Source organism: Ascaphus truei, unplaced genomic scaffold (genome assembly GCF_040206685.1).
Source record: "Ascaphus truei isolate aAscTru1 unplaced genomic scaffold, aAscTru1.hap1 HAP1_SCAFFOLD_388, whole genome shotgun sequence".
NCBI classification, from domain to species: domain Eukaryota; kingdom Metazoa; phylum Chordata; class Amphibia; order Anura; family Ascaphidae; genus Ascaphus; species Ascaphus truei.
Genome location: NW_027456718.1, coordinates 329,837 through 356,020, shown reverse-complemented (window position 1 = coordinate 356,020; position 26,184 = coordinate 329,837). Strand labels below are relative to the sequence as shown.

General features: G+C 44.2%; 1 protein-coding gene across 1 annotated transcript in view; it reads left to right on the top strand.

Moving 5' to 3' along the window:
* HASPIN (histone H3 associated protein kinase) overlaps positions 1–26,184 on the top strand; it is a 79,032-nt gene that overhangs the window by 7,999 nt on the left and 44,849 nt on the right. The window contains exons 2-3 of the mRNA XM_075583825.1: positions 2,969–3,112; positions 3,300–3,420. Of these exons, the coding sequence (XP_075439940.1) occupies positions 2,969–3,112; positions 3,300–3,420 (265 nt within the window). The remainder of the gene's footprint in view (positions 1–2,968; positions 3,113–3,299; positions 3,421–26,184) is intronic.

Sequence of the window (26,184 nt, the reverse complement as noted above, 5' to 3'; positions counted from 1 at the left end):
CTGCGGCCTGCTCCTGCGGGCTGCTCTTGCTCCTGCGGGCTGCTCCTGCCGGCTGCTCTCGCTCCTGCCGGCTGCTCTCGCTACTGCCGGCTGCTCTCGCTCCTGCCGGCTGCTCTCGCTCCTGCCGGCTGCTCTCGCTCCTGCCGGCTGCTCTCGCTCCTGCCGGCTGCTCTCGCTCCTACCGGCTGCTCTGATACATTTACAGTTACATGTTGTTGGTTTACTGTATGTATTTTCCCCCATGTTGTTGGATTACTGTGTGTATTTTCCCCCATGTTGTTGGATTACTGTGTGTGTATTTCCCCCATGTTGTTGGTTTACTGTGTGTGTATTTCTCCCATGTTGTTGGTTTACTGTGTGTATTTTCCCCCATGTTGTTGGATTACTGTGTGTGTATTTCCCCCATGTTGTTGGTTTACTGTGTGTATTTTCCCCCATGTTGTTGGTTTACTGTGTGTATTTTCCCCCGTGTTGTTGGATTACTGTGTGTATTCCCCCCGTGTTGTTGGTTTACTGTGTGTATTTTCCCCCGTGTTGGTTTACTGTGTGTATTTCCCCCATGTTGTTGGATTACTGTGTGTAATTTCCCCCATGTTGTTGGATTACTGTGTGTATTTTCCCCATGTTGTTGGTTTACTGTGTGTATTTCCCCCATGTTGTTGGTTTACTGTGTGTATTTTCCCCCATGTTGTTGGTTTACTGTGTGTATTTTCCCCCATGTTGTTGGTTTACTGTGTGTATTATCCCCCGTGTTGTTGGTTTACTGTGTGTATTATCCCCCGTGTTGTTGGTTTACTGTGTGTATTTTCCCCCGTGTTGTTGGTTTACTGTGTGTATTTTCCCCCGTGTTGTTGGTTTACTGTGTGTATTTTCCCCCGTGTTGTTGGTTTACTGTGTGTATTTTCCCCTGTGTTGTTGGTTTACTGTGTGTATTTTCCCCCGTGTTGTTGGTTTACTGTGTGTATTTTCCCCCGTGTTGTTGGTTTACTGTATGTATTTCCCCCGTGTTGTTGGTTTACTGTGTGTATTTCCCCCGTGTTGTTGGTTTACTGTATATATTTCCCCCGTGTTGTTGGTTTACTGTGTGTATTTCCCCCGTGTTGTTGGATTACTGTATTTTCCCCCGTGTTGTTGGTTTACTGTGTGTATTTTCCCCCGTGTTGTTTGTTTACTGTGTGTATTTTCCCCCGTGTTGTTGGTTTACTGTGTGTATTTTCCCCCGTGTTGTTGGTTTACTGTGTGTATTTTCCCCCGTGTTGTTGGTTTACTGTGTGTATTTTCCCCATGTTGTTGGTTTACTGTGTGTATTTTCCCCCATGTTGTTGGTTTACTGTGTGTATTTTCCCCCGTGTTGTTAGTTTACTGTATGTATTTCCCCCGTGTTGTTGGTTTACTGTATGTATTTTCCCCCGTGTTGTTGGTTTACTGTATGTATTTTCCCCCGTGTTGTTGGTTTACTGTGTGTATTTTCCCCCGTGTTGTTGGTTTACTGTGTGTATTTTCCCCCGTGTTGTTGGTTTACTGTGTGTATTTTCCCCCGTGTTGTTGGTTTACTGTGTGTTTTTTCCCCCGTGTTGTTGGTTTACTGTGTGTTTTTTCCCCCGTGTTGTTGGTTTACTGTGTGTATTTTCCCCCGTGTTGTTGGTTTACTGTGTGTATTTTCCCCCGTGTTGTTGGTTTACTGTGTGTATTTTCCCCATGTTGTTGGATTACTGTGTGTATTTTCCCCCGTGTTGTTGGTTTACTGTATGTATTTTCCCCTGTGTTGTTGGTTTACTGTATGTATTTTCCCCCGTGTTGTTGGTTTACTGTGTGTATTTCCCCCATGTTGTTGGTTTACTGTGTGTGTTTTCCCCCGTGTTGTTGGATTACTGTATGTATTTTCCCCCATGTTGTTGGATTACTGTGTGTGTTTTCCCCCGTGTTGTTGGTTTACTGTGTGTATCTTCCCCCATGTTGTTGGTTTACTGTGTGTATTTTCCCCCGTGTTGTTGGTTTACTGTGTATATTTTCCCCCGTGTTGTTGGTTTACTGTGTGTATTTTCCCCCGTGTTGTTGGTTTACTGTATGTATTTTCCCCCGTGTTGTTGGTTTACTGTATGTATTTCCCCCATGTTGTTGGTTTACTGTATGTATTTTCCCCCGTGTTGTTGGTTTACTGTATGTATTTTCCCCCGTGTTGTTGGTTTACTGTGTGTTTTTCCCCCCGTGTTGTTGGTTTACTGTGTGTATTTTCCCCCGTGTTGTTGGATTACTGTATGTATTTTCCCCCGTGTTGTTGGTTTACTGTGTGTATTTTCCCCCGTGTTGTTGGTTTACTGTGTGTATTTCCCCATGTTGTTGGATTACTGTATGTATTTTCCCCCGTGTTGTTGGATTACTGTGTGTATTTTCCCCCGTGTTGTTGGTTTACTGTGTGTATTTTCCCCCGTGTTGTTGGTTTACTGTGTGTATTTTCCCCCGTGTTGTTGGTTTACTGTATGTATTTTCCCCCATGTTGTTGGTTTACTGTGTGTATTTTCCCCCGTGTTGTTGGATTACTGTGTGTATTTTCCCCCGTGTTGTTGGATTACTGTGTGTATTTTCCCCCGTGTTGTTGGATTACTGTGTGTATTTTCCCCCGTGTTGGTTTACTGTGTGTATTTTCCCCCGTGTTGTTGGTTTACTGTATGTATTTTCCCCCGTGTTGTTGGTTTACTGTGTGTATTTTCCCCCGTGTTGTTGGATTACTGTGTGTATTTTCCCCCATGTTGTTGGTTTACTGTGTGTTTTTTCCCCCGTGTTGTTGTTTACTGTATGTATTTTCCCCCGTGTTGTTGGTTTACTGTGTGTATTTTCCCCCGTGTTGTTGGATTACTGTGTGTATTTTCCCCCGTGTTGTTGTTTTACTGTGTGTATTTCCCCCGTGTTATATTGGCTGTAGATATTTGTTGGTTAGCGCTGGGACTTGTGTACTTACCTGTTACAGGAAGGGGAGTGTTGCCTTCAGGAACAGGAAAGCAGGAGTGGAGCCATCATCACGGAGGCGCCAATCCTCCACCCGGAAGAAGAAAAGCAGAGTGAGACCCCCTTCCCATTCCAAGGAGAAAGAGAATGGAGCCCCATCTGAAAGGTGAGTACCACATGCTCCCCGTACTGTCTGAATCTCACTGTTACCTCCCTGCCACAAGGCTCCATGTTTCCTTGTGTAACATTTCCCCCCCCCCCCTTACATTCCCTTGCCTTCCGTCGCCACCCGACGCGTTCTCGCAGTACGCTCTCCTGGTACCATCTCCACCCCGGTATCTCTCATTTCACAGGGTCACTGATTCTTCTCCCGTCCTCATCACGCCGCTTAGAAAGTTTGTGACACTTCGGCGTAAAGCGCCTGCTCGCATTTTGTGCACGAAGCCCCCTTCAGGCAGACGAGCAAAGCGAGAGGTAACATGACGTCGTGCAAAGCGAGGGGAGGAGCAGAGAGCGGGTTTAATATTGTATCAGGAACTCTGCTTATTCAGAACTAAATGTGTCCAGGAAGGTTTGTGGGGTTAAATGTCAGGAGATGGGAATAGAGGTTTTGTGTTTGGTTGGGGTTTATCGGGAGGTGGGATAGAGAGGTTTTGGAGTTGGTTGGGGTTTATCGGGAGGTGGGATAGAGAGGTTTTGGGGTTGGTTGGGGTTTATCGGGAGGTGGGATAGAGAGGTTTTGGGGTTGGTTGGGGTTTATCGGGAGGTGGGATAGAGAGGTTTTGGGGTTGGTTGGGGTTTATCGGGAGGTGGGATAGAGAGGTTTTGGGGTTGGTTGGGGTTTATCGGGAGGTGGGATAGAGAGGTTTTGGGGTTGGTTGGGGTTTATCGGGAGGTGGGATAGAGAGGTTTTGTGTTTGGTTGGGGTTTATCGGGAGGTGGGATAGAGAGGTTTTGGGGTTGGTTGGGGCTTATCGGGAGGTGGGATAGAGGTTTTGGGGTTGGTTGGGGTTTATCGGGAGGTGGGATAGAGAGGTTTTGGGGTTGGTTGGGGTTTATCGGGAGGTGGGATAGAGAGGTTTTGGGGTTGGTTGGGGTTTATCGGGAGGTTGGGCAGAGGGTGTAACAGGGGACCAGGCATTTACACCTTTTTACCAGGATCATTCATTGAGCAAAACGGTAAAGTGAAATAAATTGTAAATTTATTCGCATGAAAAGGCAGACACACAATGATACACAAACTACATAAGAATAGACACACTTATTTGTGAACTGGGGTAAAAAAAACTAGACTTTCCTAGCTGTATGACGCTCTCTAAACAAGAGTTTTTCTTTGACCGGGACTTAGCCCAAAATGTCCTGGAACGCAAATTGGCATGAAGTCCCAGGGGCCACCGCTCCCTTCTCTTCTGAGAACTTGTACTCTTTCTTGACCGGGTTAGTACCAAACTCTTGAAACCGGCTTGCAATCCCAGTTGTGACTACTACATCCTCTTCTCAGAACTTGGCCGCCAAAAGTCAGGCCTTAGAAACTTTTCCGCAGTTGAATTTTCGTATGTAAAACTTGGCCGCAAAAAGTGGGACTTAGAATATTTTTCGGACAGACTTTTCTGAAACCGGTGCTCTGCTATTCGCGCAAGAGCACTTCCAAAACGCCTGCCCGCAGTTCTGGCGCTGAGAATCTCTCGGACAGTAGAATGTAGAGCTCAAATAGTCCATGGTTAAATCACAATGAATAAGGGAATAAGTGTCCAGATAGTCATGCGACGTCCATAAATGATTATTATAACCAACTGTAATGGGTATGCACCTAGCGATGTCCACTTGACTAGTGCAACTGTTGGTGCACTGATATAAACCCAAACAGTGTAGTATGAAGCATAATGTCCTGTAAAAACAGGATATATAACAGGGCAATATAGCCCATTACCTGTATACCTTGAGAAGACGTCCACTGTATCCACGGCGTGCATCCTCAGGTAAGGAATCTGCTCTACCTATCTATACGATGCTGAGAATCTCTCGACTGATTGGCTGAAGGGTTTCTTATAATATAGTATAGTATTTTGGAGTTCATTCACAAAATATTACAACCAATGCGAGCGTGGGAACTTTCTCAACAGCCAATCAGAGCGATGCCGGTCTGGAAAGATGTGTAAGCAGGGAATCTGAATCTGCCAAGGGACATGTGCAAGTTTGCCACCTTAGTCCCTTGCTATTCAGATGCCACCCGCTAGTTAGGCTCCTCCAAGTCTGGTGGGGCAAATGGTAGTCCAGACGACTTCCATTCATCACAGGACGTGGGTACTTGAGCCCTTCCCTCCTACCCAAATGGTCTTCACACCTCAGGCATCCTCTGGTGGCTTTCATCTCCGATGTCTCATCTCCGATGTCTCCTCTCCGATGTCTCCTCTCTAATGTCTCCTCTCCGATGTCTCATCTCCGATGTCTCCGCAGACTCGCTGGCACCAACTTGGTAGCCCTGGCAGTCTGTCGGAACATTGGTTCTGAAAGTCCCAGCTCATTTACCGTGTACAACAGTACATTTGATTCTAAACACAATGTTAATAAAAATATACTTTTGCATGTCTTAAGTCTCTGGGTATGGGAAATAGAATAGAAAGCTGCACTTTATTTTCTACTAGCCTATATTCCCCACACACTATCTTTATAGGCTTGGACTGGACTCTGAGTCCCCTCACCTCATAATTATGGTTGGAGTACCCATGAACCCCCAATACAGGTTCTGGGCTACCTGGGCTGTAACTAAGTATCCATTTTAACCTAGGGACCCCTCATAGTTACAGGGACACTTTACATCCCTTTGCCCCATTTACCTTTCTGGACTGTGCTGAAGCAGGGAAAACTAGCAGTGAGTTGCGCAAGCGTTTTCAAGGGGAGATATTGTCGGGACAATGTGCCTACATGTATCCGAGAACCAAGCATGATTCTCACGTACATTATTAGGGGAACCGACAACTCCGGACCCCAACTACCTGGGCACATTCTGACAATTTCTCCGCACCCCCCCCCCACCCCCTGAAACTCATCCCCCAGAAACTCCAGCTCTCTGCCAACCCTGGAAAGGCAAAAACATAAAAAATAATCTTTGTTGCACATGGACACAGTATGCATGCATGGACACAGTATGCATGCATGGACACAGTATGCATGCATGGACACAGTATGCATGCATGGACACAGTATGCATGTAAACCGGTTGGGCTCAAGAGCTGACACTCTTGAACTCCAATACATGGATCAGAGTTAACCAAACAGGCTAAACCTTTATCGAGAGCCTGGTTACCCCCTCACCATCACAGAGGGGTTTTGGGGTTGGTTGGGGTCTACCGGGAGGTGGGATAGAGGGGTTTTGGGGTTGGTTAGGATTGGGGTTATGCAACGAGTTTGGATAGAGGGATTTTGTGGATGGTTAATGTGATGTGGGGTGCGATGGTATCTCTGGGTTGCACCCTGAAGATACGGCCCACGTGTGTGTGTGTGTGTGTGTGTGTGTGTGTGTGTGTGTGTGTATTACTGCTGTGTTCCCCCTGTGAATGTATGTCCCTGTTCCTTCTTAGGTGTGTCATGGGAGAGGGGGTTTGGCCCGGTATTAAAGGGGTTACACCCCATTTGGCCACCCCCTGCTTTCACCTTGGAGGCGAGGGGTTAACTGGAATGATGTACAGTACTGTAGTTATGCCCCTGCTTCAGCACCAAATGTGTATCCCCCTGTGAATATGTATTATTCCCATTCCAGTGTCTGCACCAACACATACACTGGGATCTATGCGGGAGGGAAAGGGTTAATGTTAATTCTGTGTTTATGTCCCTTTTCCCGCCTTTGCAGGCTCCATTTTGCAGTCTCTCCATAGGTCGCCATTGGGGCGCAATACAATCCTATGGAGATTCCGGCGATTTGGGCCCGTTTCCGTAGAAGACCTGCAGGTGGCGCCCGAGAGGAGGAGCGGCGGTTCCCCATTGAAAGTGAATGGAGTAATAATGCATTTCAATGGGGATTCCTGGAAGCCGACCTCCGGAGACGAGCTGGCAGCCTGCCAGACTGCGAAACCGCAAGAGCGGAAACAATGTCTGAAAAGAGCTTTGATCGCGCAATTGGCGTGGGAACTAGGGCCTCGGTCAAGTTCACGGCCAATTGGCATGGGAACTTTTGTTCTAGGGCAACCAGACATAAAATTATTTTTGCCCCATGTCCCTAGGAACCCCCACACTCGACCACCACCGGGTCTGAGAAGTAAGGACCCCCGTAAAGGGTCGGCTCGCCACGAGGGTCGCGCCATTGACTCTAATGGGAGCGGAGGTCCCATTGAATCCTATGGCGGAGCCGACCCATTCATTTCCTATGCAGGAGCCGGCCATATCGATTCTAATGGAGGAAAGCCGCGTGGCTTTGAAACGGCTAAGTCCGAAAGTGTATAAAGTGTAAACCTATATCTCTGGTTCTGCGAGTACCAGAGGGCTGTGATTTTGGTCGCATGTAGTCCCTGCTCCGGCATGACTGCATGGCCATTCCCAGCCCTCTCCGATCAACCTGACGGAGTATGGGCAAATGTGGAAATTGTGATTTCCCCATTGACTTAAATGGCGGCGTTGCTCCATTGAAAGCCTATAGCGGCGGAGCCCATTGATTTCAATGGAAGAGCGAAACGCAGAGATTTCTTTGAGCTTATAGCGGAGAATCCTGCATTAAAGTTAATAGGGGATTTTAACTGATTTTTGTATCTCTGGTTCTGGGGGTCGTGGAAGGCTGATATTTTGCCACTATGGCAAGGGTCCTCCGGCATGAGGACCTGGCAAATTTCAGCCCGCTCAGACACACAGAACAGATAATTTTAATGTGTAGCTATTAAAGAATGTATTGTATTTTGGGTCCAGGGTAAAAGCCCGGGAAGGCTAGGGCCCATATGGTATGTTAATGCTCAGGGGGGAGACAAGAGGTCTACAATAAACCCTCTGATCAAAGGCTCCCCACCCTGCTTGTGTATGCTACAACAAAGCAGAGATACTTGGGATAAGTGTTGTGTTTCACACCTTGGAATAATGGGTTTCCTATCCCAAGCAGACTGGGCGATGTCAGTCTTGTGGGAGGGGAGCTAGGGAAATGAGCCCCTGATTAGAATAATGCACACCCAGTGGGCAGGTAATACTTTGCCTCGCAAGTGAGGTGGCAAGGAGGGATTGGGTGCAGATAATTGTCATCCAATGCCTTGCACCTCCTGTTAGGGTATGGGGCTGAAACTCCATATAAACGAGTAAGCTCTATGCCCAGAGTCTTTTCGTGATGTCTTCATTTGAACATGTATTGCTGAATGAATTGCCAAACCTGATTGCTTCATTGTCCAACCCTTTAGTAAGTGCTATTTCTTGTCTGTTATTTGTATCATCTTGTGTGTTCTCCTTCTTTAAGGAATAAACTATATTTATTATATCTAAGTCGTGTTCAATTCAACCCAGGTATTGGATGTATATTATAACCTATCACAAGTTACCGTGACAAGGTGTTTGTATTGTATTGTTTGTGGGCTAAGTGGGATTGGATCCATTCCCCAAGTAGCCTATTTGGGGTCATAAATTCAGAACCGTTGGGGCCAGCAAGAGGAATAGAGTGTCAGCAGTTTGCACCTAACTCAGCCAGACCAAAAGAGCCAGGAAAACCCTTTGGTGGGTGCAGACATTCTGTCATCTCTCTGAAGGTTGGGATATAACGGAAGGTCCAACTGTACTAGTGGGGGTGTATGTCTTGGGACAGCTCAGCCTGTGTGAGTCGGTCTCTGCAACCGGTCCTTGAGGGAACTGGATCTGTATAACTTGCGGGGTGTACTGGGACACTAAGTTCTGCTGGCAGAAGCACCACGAGTGGAGTAGCGCAACCAAAACCCCCCTGCGTGAGGGGCCCGGTTCCATACGCTCTGGTGCGTCCTGAGCCAAGAAAGAAGCCAAAGCTACCAACTACTTTTTGGAGAATTGCTTCAGCCATCAGCTTCTGCCTGCTGCAGAGAGCTGATACCTTTAACCCTTGCCCAACTAACCAGTGGAGGTCAGTCCCCAGACTAGCAGGACTGCCTCTACCGGTAATTGGGCCAAGGACTATTTTTATCTGTTGTGCGCCCGCTCTCCAAGTGGCCCCAGAACATTGCTGTACCCCATAACGGACTGTTTCCCCAACCCGGAAACAGAGGGACTATTGCAGCTACCCCTGACACCACCACCTGGTAACCTACTCTGTGGGGAGAAACCCAATCCTTACCCAGGTGGGAGGTGGGTCACTGTCACGGGAGACCAGCACTTTTAACACGTTAATACCCGGATCATTTGATTGAGCAATAAAAAAGAGATAAAATAAATTGTGATTTATTCACAGAAAAGAACATACACACATTTTGGTTTACAATTATACTACAAATACACTTAATGGGACGGGACAAACAAAAATAATCTTGTTCCCAAAACGAAATCTTTAGAAATAGTTTCTGGGCACAATTTCCCAGGAGCGGGAGTTGTGCGCACATAGAGCTGGAAACAATCTTTGGTCAGTGGCGCCTCTCGCAGTCGCTGTTACTCCGCCGGAGCTGCTTCCTACGTTCTGCCGCTGTGGTATTGGATCTGGAAACCTTAGTGTCACGGTAAATTGTGAAGGGTTATAATATACACAAATAACTGAGTTGAATTGAACACGACTTGGATATAATAAATATAGTTTATTCCTTAAAGAAGGTGAAGACACAGGATTATACAAATAACATACAAGAATATAACACTAACTTAGGGTTGAGCAATCAGGATCTGGATTGGCAATTCATCAGGCAATCATGTATCATTCAGATGTAATAACGAAGACCCTGGGTATAGGGCTGACACTGGTTTATATGGGATTCCAGTCCTATACCCTAGCATTGGGTGCCAGACATTGGGTGACAATTATCTGCACCCAATCCCTCCTTGCCAGCTAACGTGGGAAGCATTGTTGGACCATGCCCCCAGTTAGTTGGCATATGCGCATATCTGGCCCTTGGAGTCTCATTTCTCTAGCCCCACACTAAAGACAGGGCGCCTAAAAGTCTACCAGGCATGTATCTGGCCAGGAAACCCTTTGTCTGTAAGTGTGAATTATGGCACTTACAGCCCACTCAGGCTCTGCGTTTCTCCACCCTATTGTACACAATCAGAGTGGTGAAGTCTTTGATCAGGGGGGCTGTTGTAGACAAAGTGTCGCCCACCTGAACATTAATATAGAGCAGACACAGTAACTTTCCTGGGCTTTTATACCAGCCTTGCAAAACAGTACATTCTTTAATATCTACACATATTAAAATAATCCGTTCGGCTGGGCCGAGCAGGCTGAAACGTGCCAGAACCTCATGCCGGAGGGGACTCTCCATGGTGGCCAAGTTTTAGCTCGCTGCGACCCACCGGACCGGAGTTACACAATTACAGTTTTAAAACACATTTTCCAAAGAGGCTTTTTTCTGCCATGCAAGTCAATGGTGTGAAGATTGAGATAATGTGTGTGGCTATCATCACCTCCATTTTGGCCTAACCGCCATTTTTAGTGTTTGCTTGTATGTATGCCAATCCGTTTATTCGTGTATGAACTGTGAATGTTTGATTCTGCAGAGTATCGCTCCTAGATGTAACTCGCCCTTGTGTAATTCCTACGAGGCATGCAAGAATTGAAATTACACTCGTAAGCAGTTTTTCCTGCCTTAGATAATTCTGCTGACCTTACAGTAGGTTCTCTTATCCAACAGCTACAGCATACATACAGGGCTGGACACAGTAACTTCCTTATGTCACAAGGTTAAGGGCGGCCCACTACTATGGTATATAGGATAAGAATATAGCGTATGCAGCATTTTTAGGTATCAATATGTCTTTTTGTATAAGTCATCATATTATTTATCTCTAAGCCAGCCCCCTTAAGGGGTGTATTACTCATTTTGAAATGAATAAAAATGTGATACTAAGCAATATGTTGGCAGAGGCCTGAGTTCCTTTTGGAATTATTTTCTCTCAATTGTACCTTGGTACAGATAAACTCATGTTGTTACTTTTTGAACCCTTGACTCATTGATTTTATTTCTACGCTTTGACAATGGCAGAAACCCAAACTTTGCAATTACCCTGACTCCGTTCTGTTGCTCTGAGAGGGTCGGTATTTGCCATGCAATCATGCCGGAACTATGACTACATGGTGACCGAATCCCAGCCCTCGAGGTTGAACAGAACCGGAGTTATGGGTTCCAGGTTTCTGCTCATTCTGACTTAGCCGTTTTTACTCGCGGCTTTTACCTCCGCCATTAGAGTCTATGATGCGACCCTTATAGCGAGCGCGACCCTTTACCGGGGTCATTGAAGGAAAATCCGTTATTTCCTCCCCGGGCTTCAGAACCGAGAGGAACTTTTCCTCTGCCAGGTACACTGAAGCCTTGTGACTGGATACTACACCATCTGCACCTGTTTGCAGCAGACTTGCCAGGAAGCTTTCACGCCCTGCAACTGTTATCTTCGATCTTTGATGAACCTTATCAGGCCTGGAAGACGAACGAAATGAAACGTAACGCACGCCAGGTTTCAAATCCTTTGTCTCAATTTATTACTCATAGGGTAATGATTTTTATACAGAAAAAAAAGATATTGGTTAGAGGCGTAACATAGGCGTGTCTTGGGCGTATACTAGGTGTGTCTTGGGTGTAGCTTTGATTAGAGGCGTGATTTAGGGGCAGGACATATTAGTGGCGTGACTTTTGAGACGTGTTCTTTTCAATACAAGCAATTGTCTAAATACATAGCTTATTCATTGTCTGTTATCAAAAGAGACCTTGAGTCTTGCAACTATATTTCACTACCTTGCTTCTTGCAGAGAACCATTCTATTATATTCTACTAAAACACCAGGAAATTGACATCACAAAAGTATCTAGTAATATCCTGACCAGGAAAAAAGGAAATGCAATTTAGCAGAGAAACTGAGTGCATCTATGAATTTATATTTCAGCAAAAGGCTGACTACAGAATCTTAATTAGTTATGACCATACAAAATGGAAGCTTAACATGAGTGCAGACTCTGGCCTGACATACTGGTCCTAACAATCCCTCCTTTTTGTTCTCTAAAAGAACAAATACCCTTACTAGGTACGCTTCTCTATGACCATGGCCTTATGGGGACCAATAGTATCATAGACTCTGTTCATGGCCACATATGAATTATTAGTTGCATACATGGCGTGAGATGAAACTGAAGGTTTCCTTGAGACAAATGAAAGCATTGCACACTTAGCACAGTGAAAAATAACAAAAATTGCTGCGATTATACTAATCACTACAATAAAACCATAGAGGATTTTCATACCCAATTCTCCGATCCAACTAGTGAGTCCTGACATCCAATTTAAGTTAAGGCCTGAGGATTCTTTACGCATCCTTGCCTGAATTTCCTGTAACTTATCCATATCTTTATGAATAGCGCCAGACTCATCTTCAATATAGGCACAGCACTTCTGTCCTACAAGTTTACAAACTCCTCCTTGTGATGCTAGCAGATAATCAAGAGCCATTCTATTCTGTAATAATACTGTTCGGATCTGCTCTTGTTCATTAGTCAGACGGATAATAGCATTACTTAATTTAGAACAGAGATCCAGAACACCTAAACTAGGTATAAAAACCCCCCAGCTGCAATGCGGGTTGGACTAATGGTCCTGGTCAGATCTTTTCGATTTCTCAGCTTCCCTTGGGGTAACGTGTCAGATACATAAAAAGTGGGAAGGATGAAACCCAGATAACAAAGGGCAGTGTGATTGCAGGGTACAATCTTAGTGGCCCACATGCCACACAACCAATAGATATATATATATCTATTGGTTGTGTGGCATGTGGGCCACTAAGATTGTAATTAAATATTTATATAGGTTAGAAAATGGCTTAATATTTATATAGGTTAGAAAATGGCTTACATCTCAATATATCACATAATCTAAGGGTCAGCTATTTGTGAGAATTGGTGGGGGTTCATTTCTGCTAAGAGCGACTGCACAAACATTCTTCTTGCACACATCTTTCATATTGCATTTACTCAGAATGGCAAAACGGACCAAGATGGCTGCTATGGTCAAAATGGCTGACTTGTGATCCTTTCCTTGTGGTTGACTCACGTCCCTTTGTGACCTCCCACCTTCCTCATATCCAGTCTTCTCAGTCCCCCCATATCCTTAAGAGACAGTCTATTTAAAGAACAGAACAGTTAACCGTTTCATAGTCCTGATGGACCAAGATGTCCAAGTTGTGCATAACTTCATTCCTTTCCTTTCCGGCCATTATATCAGCCCAGTTGATTTCTTCTTCGGTCTCTTCTTCTGGGGGACTGGCGACATCATCACCGCAGAGAGGCATAGCGTCGGTGGGGGTTGCAACGCACTTCTGGATCAGAGTTTTGCTGTACTTAATACATAGAGAGCAATGAGTAGGACAAACACACACATACAAAAACATTCGCTAGCTTCACTCAAAGCAAATCAATCCAACCACAAAGTCCCCATGGTCCCTGAATCCTGGATAAATACACAACATTGCGCTTTAACTAGGGCGCATACATGCCCCTCCTTTTGAGGCTAAAATATAGTCTAGAGCCATTTTATTCTGCGGGGTCATTAATTTAAACTAAACCTATTCTTGGTTAAGTGAGTAAATGTCTGTGGCTGTATGATTTAGGATATCCCTGTAAACCTGTCATACAGTAAACCAACTCCTACATTTGGGAATAAATTCCTTGAAACTTATTCTTCCCATAGAGTACTTTTTAGCACTTGTGTTTTGGGTGCATCTCTTCTGTTTCTAACTCTACCTGTGAGCAATTAACATAACCGTGTGTTTGACTGATAAAGCATTCTCCCACCGGGATATCATTCTGCAGGGAGATTCTATTAACCTAGAAATCCAAACAAAATAAACAGAGCTAAACAAATAATACCTTATACTATTTTGTCATCCTTATGGGACGCCACTTACACAAACATAATGGAGCATACATTGTAACTGAAAAATAATAAAAACCTGTAAAAATAAAAAAGGTCAAAGTTAGTGTGTTGAGGCCTGGACATTTTTGCCTATGACCTTTCTCCCTTGATGATTAGTGGTCAGAGAGTATTGTGTCCATCAAAACATTTATTTGCAGGTGCTATGTCTTTGTCTTTATTAGCTGTTTGTGCCTAGGCTGGCACTATTTTGACGTGCATGATGTGTATCCATGATGATAAGAAATTTTTACTGCAATGCTGGTGATGAGTAGTATTTAAATGGCCTTTTCATCTGGGATGAAGAGCGTGCTTGCGTAGAAAATGCTTGACCATTAACCCTTCTTGCGGAGGTGCACTTTCAGCTTTAACCTGTGCCTAGAGAGACTCAAAAATATATATTAGTTGCATGCAATACTTATTAATTGTTTTATTACCAATAACATGGTCCTTAATTCGTTACTTTGAACTACTGATGGTCATAACTCATCCCATAAGTGTCTCATAGGGAGAGAATTTATACCTATAAATAAATTCTTGTATTAATATGGTTACTACTATTATTAGCATCCGCAATATTAAACAGAGATATTCCCTATTAATGCTCCTCAAATTTTAAACTAAGCAACCAATATGGACTTGACTTTGCTACAATCCAAGTTCCTAAAACTTGGTACCTCAGCCTGTACCAAACCAATTGCTTCCATAATCAACTCTATCCTGTCTGCAGGCCATATCCCTAAGACCTGAAAAACTGCTAGAGTTGTCCCAATCTTCAAAAATGGGGACAAAAACACTGTCTCAAACTACAAATCAATCTCTCTTCTCCCAATACACACTTACTCTCATTCATACCTAACTGCCATCTGCCATTTTCTCTGATGCAAATGGTGTCAACCTTTTAGTCATTTAATACTAACTAACCTTAAAACTCGCCCCACAAGTCAAGCATCCCAACAGCCTGCACTAATGGCTATTGTCCCACACCCACAGTCACTCCTGGCTTTCACTTCAAACACTCCACTGTAACTATTCTGCTAAAAAATGTGAAATGCCTTGTATATAATATATATACCCTGTTCACTTATGCAATTATATATCCCCTGTCCTTTAACTCTATTTCCAGGACATACCCAAAAACAAATAAATGGTTACAAAATTATAAATTTGGCAGATATGATATATCCCTCAACATAGGGACGGCTTGCTACCTGCTTTGCTGTGACATCTGCAAAGGTATTATTATTATTTACCAGGGGCCTGTCAGCCCTTGGAGTTAACATTGCTATAATAAATTCTGAACCTATGTATGTATCTCCCCTCTTTTGTTCATATATTATCTATATATGTGAACAAAAATACTAAAAAATTATGAAAACAGGTTGCTTTGATATATAGCAAAATTAAACTGGTAAATAGATTTGTATGTGTTGTGACTATAAAAATATTTACTGCTTGTGTTAAAAGAAAAAGCCTGCAGTAGGTCTTTTAACAACTGTGGCATTTATAATATAAGAAAAATCCTGAAATCCTGAACAAAAGATTTCCTTTTAAAATAGACAAATAATTTTGAACTCTTTGCAAAGTGCTGAGCACACGGCCAGCATTACCTTTAAAAGACACTCTGACTTTAAAAAGGAAAAAAATAATAATTTTCAAAGCGCTTTTTTTTTTTTTCTGGGAAAACAGCCAGAAATTTCACAGTACAGATACTGTAGCAGACAATGGGTTTCGCTGTCTAATTCATATTAACTGCTGGATTAATCCTCACGCAGGGGATTGTAACATTAGTTTTAATGTTAAATATGAAGCTTTCCACGCTGTCCTAAAACTGCATTTTGTATGGTCTTTCAAAAATTAAAAAACGGGAATATTTCAAATTACTTATAAACACCAAGTCTATGCCAACAAGAGCATGCAATATTCCTTCATTCATTCCCCTGAATGCCTTCTGAAAGAAATCTCATATTCCTGCAAACTTCCATCAATACAATTGCTATCCCGTTTTAACTATGCCCTCTCTTAAACTAAACAAAATATCTTCAAACATGCAACAGTTATACCATGACTAAAAAAACAGCAAGCTTGACCCTAACTGTCTTGTATGGCTTCTACACTGCTTATTTAACGGAGACAATTCTCGCTAAAATAACTGACCTCCATGCTGCTAAAGGCAGATATCATCACACTCCGCTCACACCATGGACACCCTCCTTTTGAAGCGCTATGTACACTGATGGCGTTATATACATATATAATGCAATATATTAATTCAAACAGTGCTTATGAGCTCTTACCAGCATTTTAAACAAAAACATCTTAATCCTGTAGAAATAAAATTGAAATGTGTTATCTTACTGCTTTACAGAAAAGAAGACAGTTCTACATTACCTTTTTACTCATGAATAAACTGCTTAAGCACAGAGCTAGTTAATTTTAATGTGAATGCTTCACATTCTTTAAACTGTAAGGGAGAGGCTGTGCCCCTCCTTTTATTAAGATAGAAATACCACAAACGAAAAGAAATGTGTCCGGTTTAAAAAGTATCCGCCTGGCCAGGACGAATAAACCTTTCAAACTATAACCAGGGACCGAGCTGAATATACTCCCCTTCCGTCGTGAGGTATTTCTCCCTTATTCGGTGTACACCTTTTTAAAACCTTTTAAAATTTAGATTTCATCATGAGCAACTAATATTCATATTTTTGTACAGATGTTAATCAGCATGACCACACAGTGTCTTTCACACAAGAAATCATTCAGGAATTCATCATTCATACAAACGAACTCTTTTACATAAAATAGTGGTGTTGTTTTTTTTTTTTACAGAGACTTTCACTCTGAGCCCCCACGGGCAAAGCAGCACTTCCCTGCTTCTTACTCTGATAGTGGCACACTCTCTGCCAATGACCAAAACCACCACAATTAAAACAGACACCATTATTCTGAGCTATTCTCCCTGATTGATTTCTGGGACCAGCATAACATCTCCGTCTATTCTGCCCTCTGCCTTGTAAATACATTGCCTTATTTTCATGCCGAGAACAACCTTCTGCATATTCGACAAACGGGTAATGACTAGCTGTCTGAGCAACAAATTCCTCAGGAATCAGACCAGATTTACACTCGCATTTAAAAATTGTACATTCCTAGGCTTCCGTCCAGAGTCATTCTTACTCATGCAAGCACCCATTAGTGGCTTAAAGAAAAACAGCTTAATTATGACAAATAATTGCAATATTTATACTTGCACAATATACAATGGTCGTTCAGCTAGATCAGAGATAACAGTCCAGTCGTGCACAGAATTTACTGGACTCTAACCAAAAATTCTGTTTAAAAGGGCCTATCCCAATTCTTCAGTCACAATTTAGGTCTATAAAATTCCCAGAGGGGGTGAAGCATCATATATAAAAAATTACATATATACTCACAACCTCTGTGAACTTCCCACTTCTGGACGCCAAAACTGAAGGAAAATCCGTTATTTCCTCCCCGGGCTTCAGAACCGAGAGGAACTTTTCCTCTGCCAGGTACACTGAAGCCTTGTGACTGGATACTACACCATCTGCACCTGTTTGCAGCAGACTTCTCAGGAAGCTTTCACGCCCTGCAACTGTTATCTTCGATCTTTGATGAACCTTATCAGGCCTGGAACACGAACGAAATGAAACGTAACGCACGCCAGGTTTCAAATCCTTTGTCTCAATTTATTACTCATAGGGTAATGATTTTTATACAGAAAAAAAAAAGATATTGGTTAGAGGCGTAACATAGGCGTGTCTTGGGCGTATACTAGGTGTGTCTTGGGCGTAGCTTTGATTAGAGGCGTGATTTAGGGGCAGGACATATTAGTGGCGTGACTTTTGAGACGTGTTTTTCTTTAATACAAGCAATTGTCTAAATACATAGCTTATTCATTGTCTGTTATCAAAAGAGACCTTGAGTCTTGCAACTATATTTCACTACCTTGCTTCTTGCAGAGAACCATTCTATTATATTCTACTAAAACACCAGGAAATTGACATCACAAAAGTATCTAGTAATATCCTGACCAGGAAGAAAGGAAATGCAATTTAGCAGAGAAACTGAGTGCATCTATGAATTTATATTTCAGCAAAAGGCTGACTAAAGAATCTTAACTAGTTATGACCATACAAAATGGAAGCTTAACATGAGTGCAGACTCTGGCCTGACATACTGGTCCTAACAGTCATAGATTGTCGGACCCGGTCGGGGTTGAGTGAGGGGGTGCCTATGATCTAGGGGCAAAAGGAATTTTATTCCGGGGTGCCCTAGAACCTAAGTTTCTCACGCCAATTGACCCTGAACTTGACCGGGGAGTGATCAAAGCTCTCCAAGATAATGTGTCCGCTTTTGCGGTCTGCGGTTTGGATGGCTGCCAACCCGTTCCTGGAGGTCTGAGTCGAGGAATCCCCATTGAAATGTATGGCTCCATTGACTTTCAATGAGGAACCGCCGCTCCTCCTCTCGGGCGCCACCTGCAGGTCTTCTACGAGAAAGGGCCCAAATCGCCGGAATCTCCATAGGATTATAAGGAGCTGCAATGGTGACCTATGGAGAGACTGCAAAATGGAGCCTGCAAAGGCGGGAAAAGGGAACAAAGGGCTATAATCACTAAACCTACATGAACCCTTTCCCTCCCAGATGGATCCCAGTGTGAGGGTTGGTGCAGACACTGGAATGGGGAAAACACATAGTCACAGGGGAATACACATTTGGTGTTGAAGCAGGGGCATAAACACAGTACTGGACCTCAGTCCATTTAACCCCTCGCCTCCCAGGCGTGGGCAGGAGGTGGCCAAATGGGGTGCAACCCCTTTATTACCGGGCCAAACCCCCTCTCCCATGACACTTGGTTCTTATGAACTCTTAAATCTTGTTACGATGTTACGAAGTTGCATGAATCTCGTTACATGATGAATCTGGTCCCGAGGGGCTGCAGGATTTCTAATGTACTAAACAGTCCTATTCTTAAACTGTGCAGCCATTCTACTCCGTGGGAATAATATTCCCACCTATCCCGGAGTTGCCAATACTTTGCAAAATCTGGCAGAGGGCTTCTTAGTTTGCTAAGGGCATGCGCAAACCTCGCACCTTTACCGCTTGGCATACCAGACCCGGCCCCTTTACCTGGCGACATTTTATCTGAGCTGGCCAGACATCTGCCCCATTTGCCTGGACATTACTAAGATGGGGGATACTTGTGTTACACCTCCCCACTTCACACCTTAGTAGGTCGGAGCCTTTCAACTCCGGACTTTTTTTAGACATCCTGGCAGCGAACCAGCGGGGTGTCTTAGAAGTCCAGGGCTGAATATGCGCCATTCCCTTGCAGGAATTTCCTGCCAGACATTTCTAAACGTCAGTACTTACAAATTAAGCGTTCCCTCTGTCTCTGGCGTTAGTTGAAAATCCCAATATGCCTAACATGCTGTTACAATTAAAACAGAGGGACTTTATTCATCATTTTTTATATAATTCTGTAAAAATAGCGTGATATGAAATTTCCTGATTTGACCCGAACAGCGCTCACAGCAAATCTCACGGTGCTAGGAGCTTCCTAGGGAAAGTTAGCAAAACGCCGCCTGCTATGCTGCGAGCTGCTGGGTTTTAAAACAATTTTTCCTTTGCGCGGTTACGGGGAAACACTGCCACAGTAACACCGTTTATATTTAGAAATCACAGTTTCGCCACCTTATACCTGGTGGGTGACACACATACATTTATATTGCAATCACAGTGTTCCTGCCATTACTGGGTTGCAGAGCTGACAATCTACGATTCCCCAATATGACTCAGGGGCGACTAGCCGGGCATAATACCTTTATTATTGGCCTGGGTACCTCTTCACAGACACAAAGCGGATAATTGTGTGTTGTGTATTTTTGTATGCTTCTATACTGTGGTATAGAGGGGTTTTGAGGTAGGTTGGGGTTATGCAACGTGTTTGGATAGAGGGGTTTTGAGGTAGGTTGGGGTTATGTAACGTGTTTGGATAGAGGGGGTTTGAGGTAGGTTGGGGTTATGTAACGTGTTTGGATAGAGGGGTTTTGAGGTTGGTTGGGGTTATGTAACGTGTTTGGATAGAGGGGTTTTGAGGTAGGTTGGGGTTATGTAACGTGTTTGGATAGAGGGGGTTTGAGGTAGGTTGGGGTTATGTAACGTGTTTGGATAGAGGGGTTTTGAGGTAGGTTGGGGTTATGTAACGTGTTTGGATAGAGGGGTTTTGAGGTAGGTTGGAGTTATGTAACGTGTTTGGATAGAGGGGTTTTGAGGTAGGTTGGGGTTATGTAACGTGTTTGGATAGAGGGGTTTTGAGGTAGGTTGGGGTTATGTAACGTGTTTGGATAGAGGGGTTTTGAGGTAGGTTGGGGTTATGTAACGTGTTTGGATAGAGGGGGTTTGAGGTAGGTTGGGGTTATGTAACGTGTTTGGATAGAGGGGTTTTGAGGTAGGTTGGGGTTATGTAACGTGTTTGGATAGAGGGGTTTTGAGGTAGGTTGGGGTTATGTAACGTGTTTGGATAGAGGGGTTTTGAGGTAGGTTGGGGTTATGTAACGTGTTTGGATAAAGGGGGTTTGAGGTAGGTTGGGGTTATGTAACGTGTTTGGATAGAGGGGTTTTGAGGTAGGTTGGGGTTATGTAACGTGTTTGGATAGAGGGGTTTTGAGGTAGGTTGGGGTTATGTAACGTGTTTGGATAGAGGGGTTTTGAGGTAGGTTGGGGTTATGTAACGTGTTTGGATAGAGGGGTTTTGAGGTAGGTTGGGGTTATGTAACGTGTTTGGATAGAGGGGTTTTGAGGTAGGTTGGGGTTATGTAACGTGTTTGGATAGAGGGGTTTTGAGGTAGGTTGGGGTTATGTAACGTGTTTGGATAGAGGGGTTTTGAGGTAGGTTGGGGTTATGTAACGTGTTTGGATAGAGGGGGTTTGAGGTAGGTTGGGGTTATGTAACGTGTTTGGATAGAGGGGTTTTGAGGATGGTTGGGGTTATGTAACGTGTTTGGATAGAGGGGTTTTGAGGTAGGTTGGGGTTATGTAACGTGTTTGGATAGAGGGGTTTTGAGGTAGGTTGGGGTTATGTAACGTGTTTGGATAGAGGGGGTTTGAGGTAGGTTGGGGTTATGTAACGTGTTTGGATAGAGGGGTTTTGAGGTAGGTTGGGGTTATGTAACGTGTTTGGATAGAGGGGTTTTGAGGTAGGTTGGGGTTATGTAACGTGTTTGGATAGAGGGGTTTTGAGGTTGGTTGGGGTTATGTAACGTGTTTGGATAGAGGGGTTTTGAGGTAGGTTGGGGTTATGTAACGTGTTTGGATAGAGGGGTTTTGAGGTAGGTTGGGGTTATGCAACGTGTTTGGATAGAGGGGTTTTGAGGTAGGTTGGGGTTATGTAACGTGTTTGGATAGAGGGGTTTTGAGGTAGGTTGGGGTTATGCAACGTGTTTGGATAGAAAGGTTTTGAGGTAGGTTTGGGTTATGTTACGTGTTTGGATAGAGGGGTTTTGAGGTAGGTTGGGGTTATACAACGTGTTTGGATAAAGGGGGTTTGAGGTAGGTTGGGGTTATGTAACGTGTTTGGATAGAGGGGTTTTGAGGTAGGTTGGGGTTATGTAACGTGTTTGGATAGAGGGGTTTTGAGGTAGGTTGGGGTTATGTAACGTGTTTGGATAAAGGGGGTTTGAGGTAGGTTGGGGTTATGTAACGTGTTTGGATAGAGGGGTTTTGAGGTAGGTTGGGGTTATGTAACGTGTTTGGATAGAGGGGTTTTGAGGTAGGTTGGGGTTATGTAACGTGTTTGGATAGAGGGGTTTTGAGGTAGGTTGGGGTTATGTAACGTGTTTGGATAGAGGGGTTTTGAGGTAGGTTGGGGTTATGTAACGTGTTTGGATAGAGGGGTTTTGAGGTAGGTTGGGGTTATGTAACGTGTTTGGATAGAGGGGTTTTGAGGTAGGTTGGGGTTATGTAACGTGTTTGGATAGAGGGGTTTTGAGGTAGGTTGGGGTTATGTAACGTGTTTGGATAGAGGGGGTTTGAGGTAGGTTGGGGTTATGTAACGTGTTTGGATAGAGGGGTTTTGAGGATGGTTGGGGTTATGTAACGTGTTTGGATAGAGGGGTTTTGAGGTAGGTTGGGGTTATGTAACGTGTTTGGATAGAGGGGTTTTGAGGTAGGTTGGGGTTATGTAACGTGTTTGGATAGAGGGGGTTTGAGGTAGGTTGGGGTTATGTAACGTGTTTGGATAGAGGGGTTTTGAGGTAGGTTGGGGTTATGTAACGTGTTTGGATAGAGGGGTTTTGAGGTAGGTTGGGGTTATGTAACGTGTTTGGATAGAGGGGTTTTGAGGTTGGTTGGGGTTATGTAACGTGTTTGGATAGAGGGGTTTTGAGGTAGGTTGGGGTTATGTAACGTGTTTGGATAGAGGGGTTTTGAGGTAGGTTGGGGTTATGCAACGTGTTTGGATAGAGGGGTTTTGAGGTAGGTTGGGGTTATGTAACGTGTTTGGATAGAGGGGTTTTGAGGTAGGTTGGGGTTATGCAACGTGTTTGGATAGAAAGGTTTTGAGGTAGGTTTGGGTTATGTTACGTGTTTGGATAGAGGGGTTTTGAGGTAGGTTGGGGTTATACAACGTGTTTGGATAGAGGGGTTTTGAGGTAGGTTTGGGTTATGTTACGTGTTTGGATAGAGGGGTTTTGAGGTAGGTTGGGGTTATACAACGTGTTTGGATAGAGGGGTTTTGAGGTTGGTTGGGGTTATGTAACGTGTTTGGATAGAGGGGTTTTGAAGTAGGTTGGGGTTATGCAACGTGTTTGGATAGAGGGGTTTTGAGGTAGGTTTGGGTTATGTAACGTGTTTGGATAGAGGGGTTTTGAGGTAGGTTTGGGTTATGCTACGTGTTTGGATAGAGAGGGTTTGAGGTAGGTTGGGGTTATGTAACGTGTTTGGATAGAGGGGTTTTGAGGTAGGTTGGGGTTATGTAACGTGTTTGGATAGAGGGGTTTTGAGGTAGGTTGGGGTTATGTAACGTGTTTGGATAGAGGGGTTTTGAGGTAGGTTGGGGTTATGTAACGTGTTTGGATAGAGGGGGTTTGAGGTAGGTTGGGGTTATGTAACGTGTTTGGATAGAGGGGTTTTGGGATAGGTTGGGGTTATGTAACGTGTTTGGATAGAGGGGTTTTGAGGTAGGTTGGGGTTATGTAACGTGTTTGGATAGAGGGGTTTTGAGGTAGGTTGGGGTTATGTAACGTTTTTGGATAGAGGGGTTTTGAGGTTGGTTGAGGTTATGTAACGTGTTTGGATAGAGGGGTTTTGAGGTAGGTTGGGGTTATGTAACGTGTTTGGATAGAGGGGTTTTGAGGTAGGTTGGGGTTATGCAACGTGTTTGGATAGAGGGGTTTTGAGGTTGGTTGGGGTTATGTAACGTGTTTGGATAGAGGGGTTTTGAGGTAGGTTGGGGTTATGTAACGTGTTTGGATAGAGGGGTTTTGAGGTAGGTTGGGGTTATGTAACGTGTTTGGATAGAGGGGTTTTGAGGTAGGTTGGGGTTATGTAACGTGTTTGGATAGAGGGGTTTTGAGGTAGGTTGGGGTTATGCAACGTGTTTGGATAGAGGGGTTTTGAGGTAGGTTTGGGTTATGTTACGTGTTTGGATAGAGGGGTTTTGAGGTAGGTTGGGGTTATACAACGTGTTTGGATAGAGGGGTTTTGAGGTAGGTTTGGGTTATGTAACGTGTTTGTATAGAGGGGTTTTGAGGTAGGTTGGGGTTATACAACATGTTTGGATAGAGGGGTTTTGAGGTAGGTTGGGGTTATGCAACGTGTTTGGATAGAGGGGTTTTGAGGTAGGTTTGGGTTATGTTACGTGTTTGGATAGAGGGGTTTTGAGGTAGGTTGGGGTTATACAACGTGTTTGGATAGAGGGGTTTTGAGGTAGGTTTGGGTTATGTAACGTGTTTGTATAGAGGGGTTTTGAGGTAGGTTGGGGTTATACAACATGTTTGGATAGAGGGGTTTTGAGGTAGGTTGGGGTTATGCAACATGTTTGGATAGAGGGGTTTTGAGGTAGGTTTGGGTTATGCTACGTGTTTGGATAGAGGGGTTTTGAGGTAGGTTGGGGTTATGCAACGTGTTTGGCTTCATGGGTTTTGAGGTAGGTTGGGGTTATGTAACGTGTTTGGATAGGGGTTTTGAGGTAGGTTGGGGTTATGTCACGTGTTTGGATAGAGGGGTTTTGAGGTAGGTTGGGGTTATGTAACGTGTTTGGATAGAGGGGTTTTGAGGTAGGTTGGGGTTATGTAACGTGTTTGGATAGAGGGGGTTTGAGGTAGGTTGGGGTTATGTAACGTGTTTGGATAGAGGGGTTTTGAGGTAGGTTGGGGTTATGTAACGTGTTTGGATAGAGGGGTTTTGAGGTAGGTTGGAGTTATGTAACGTGTTTGGATAGAGGGGTTTTGAGGTAGGTTGGGGTTATGTAACGTGTTTGGATAGAGGGGTTTTGAGGTAGGTTGGGGTTATGTAACGTGTTTGGATAGAGGGGTTTTGAGGTAGGTTGGGGTTATGTAACGTGTTTGGATAGAGGGGGTTTGAGGTAGGTTGGGGTTATGTAACGTGTTTGGATAGAGGGGTTTTGAGGTAGGTTGGGGTTATGTAACGTGTTTGGATAGAGGGGTTTTGAGGTAGGTTGGGGTTATGTAACGTGTTTGGATAGAGGGGTTTTGAGGTAGGTTGGGGTTATGTAACGTGTTTGGATAAAGGGGGTTTGAGGTAGGTTGGGGTTATGTAACGTGTTTGGATAGAGGGGTTTTGAGGTAGGTTGGGGTTATGTAACGTGTTTGGATAGAGGGGTTTTGAGGTAGGTTGGGGTTATGTAACGTGTTTGGATAGAGGGGTTTTGAGGTAGGTTGGGGTTATGTAACGTGTTTGGATAGAGGGGTTTTGAGGTAGGTTGGGGTTATGTAACGTGTTTGGATAGAGGGGTTTTGAGGTAGGTTGGGGTTATGTAACGTGTTTGGATAGAGGGGTTTTGAGGTAGGTTGGGGTTATGTAACGTGTTTGGATAGAGGGGTTTTGAGGTAGGTTGGGGTTATGTAACGTGTTTGGATAGAGGGGGTTTGAGGTAGGTTGGGGTTATGTAACGTGTTTGGATAGAGGGGTTTTGAGGATGGTTGGGGTTATGTAACGTGTTTGGATAGAGGGGTTTTGAGGTAGGTTGGGGTTATGTAACGTGTTTGGATAGAGGGGTTTTGAGGTAGGTTGGGGTTATGTAACGTGTTTGGATAGAGGGGGTTTGAGGTAGGTTGGGGTTATGTAACGTGTTTGGATAGAGGGGTTTTGAGGTAGGTTGGGGTTATGTAACGTGTTTGGATAGAGGGGTTTTGAGGTAGGTTGGGGTTATGTAACGTGTTTGGATAGAGGGGTTTTGAGGTTGGTTGGGGTTATGTAACGTGTTTGGATAGAGGGGTTTTGAGGTAGGTTGGGGTTATGTAACGTGTTTGGATAGAGGGGTTTTGAGGTAGGTTGGGGTTATGCAACGTGTTTGGATAGAGGGGTTTTGAGGTAGGTTGGGGTTATGTAACGTGTTTGGATAGAGGGGTTTTGAGGTAGGTTGGGGTTATGCAACGTGTTTGGATAGAAAGGTTTTGAGGTAGGTTTGGGTTATGTTACGTGTTTGGATAGAGGGGTTTTGAGGTAGGTTGGGGTTATACAACGTGTTTGGATAAAGGGGGTTTGAGGTAGGTTGGGGTTATGTAACGTGTTTGGATAGAGGGGTTTTGAGGTAGGTTGGGGTTATGTAACGTGTTTGGATAGAGGGGTTTTGAGGTAGGTTGGGGTTATGTAACGTGTTTGGATAAAGGGGGTTTGAGGTAGGTTGGGGTTATGTAACGTGTTTGGATAGAGGGGTTTTGAGGTAGGTTGGGGTTATGTAACGTGTTTGGATAGAGGGGTTTTGAGGTAGGTTGGGGTTATGTAACGTGTTTGGATAGAGGGGTTTTGAGGTAGGTTGGGGTTATGTAACGTGTTTGGATAGAGGGGTTTTGAGGTAGGTTGGGGTTATGTAACGTGTTTGGATAGAGGGGTTTTGAGGTAGGTTGGGGTTATGTAACGTGTTTGGATAGAGGGGTTTTGAGGTAGGTTGGGGTTATGTAACGTGTTTGGATAGAGGGGTTTTGAGGTAGGTTGGGGTTAT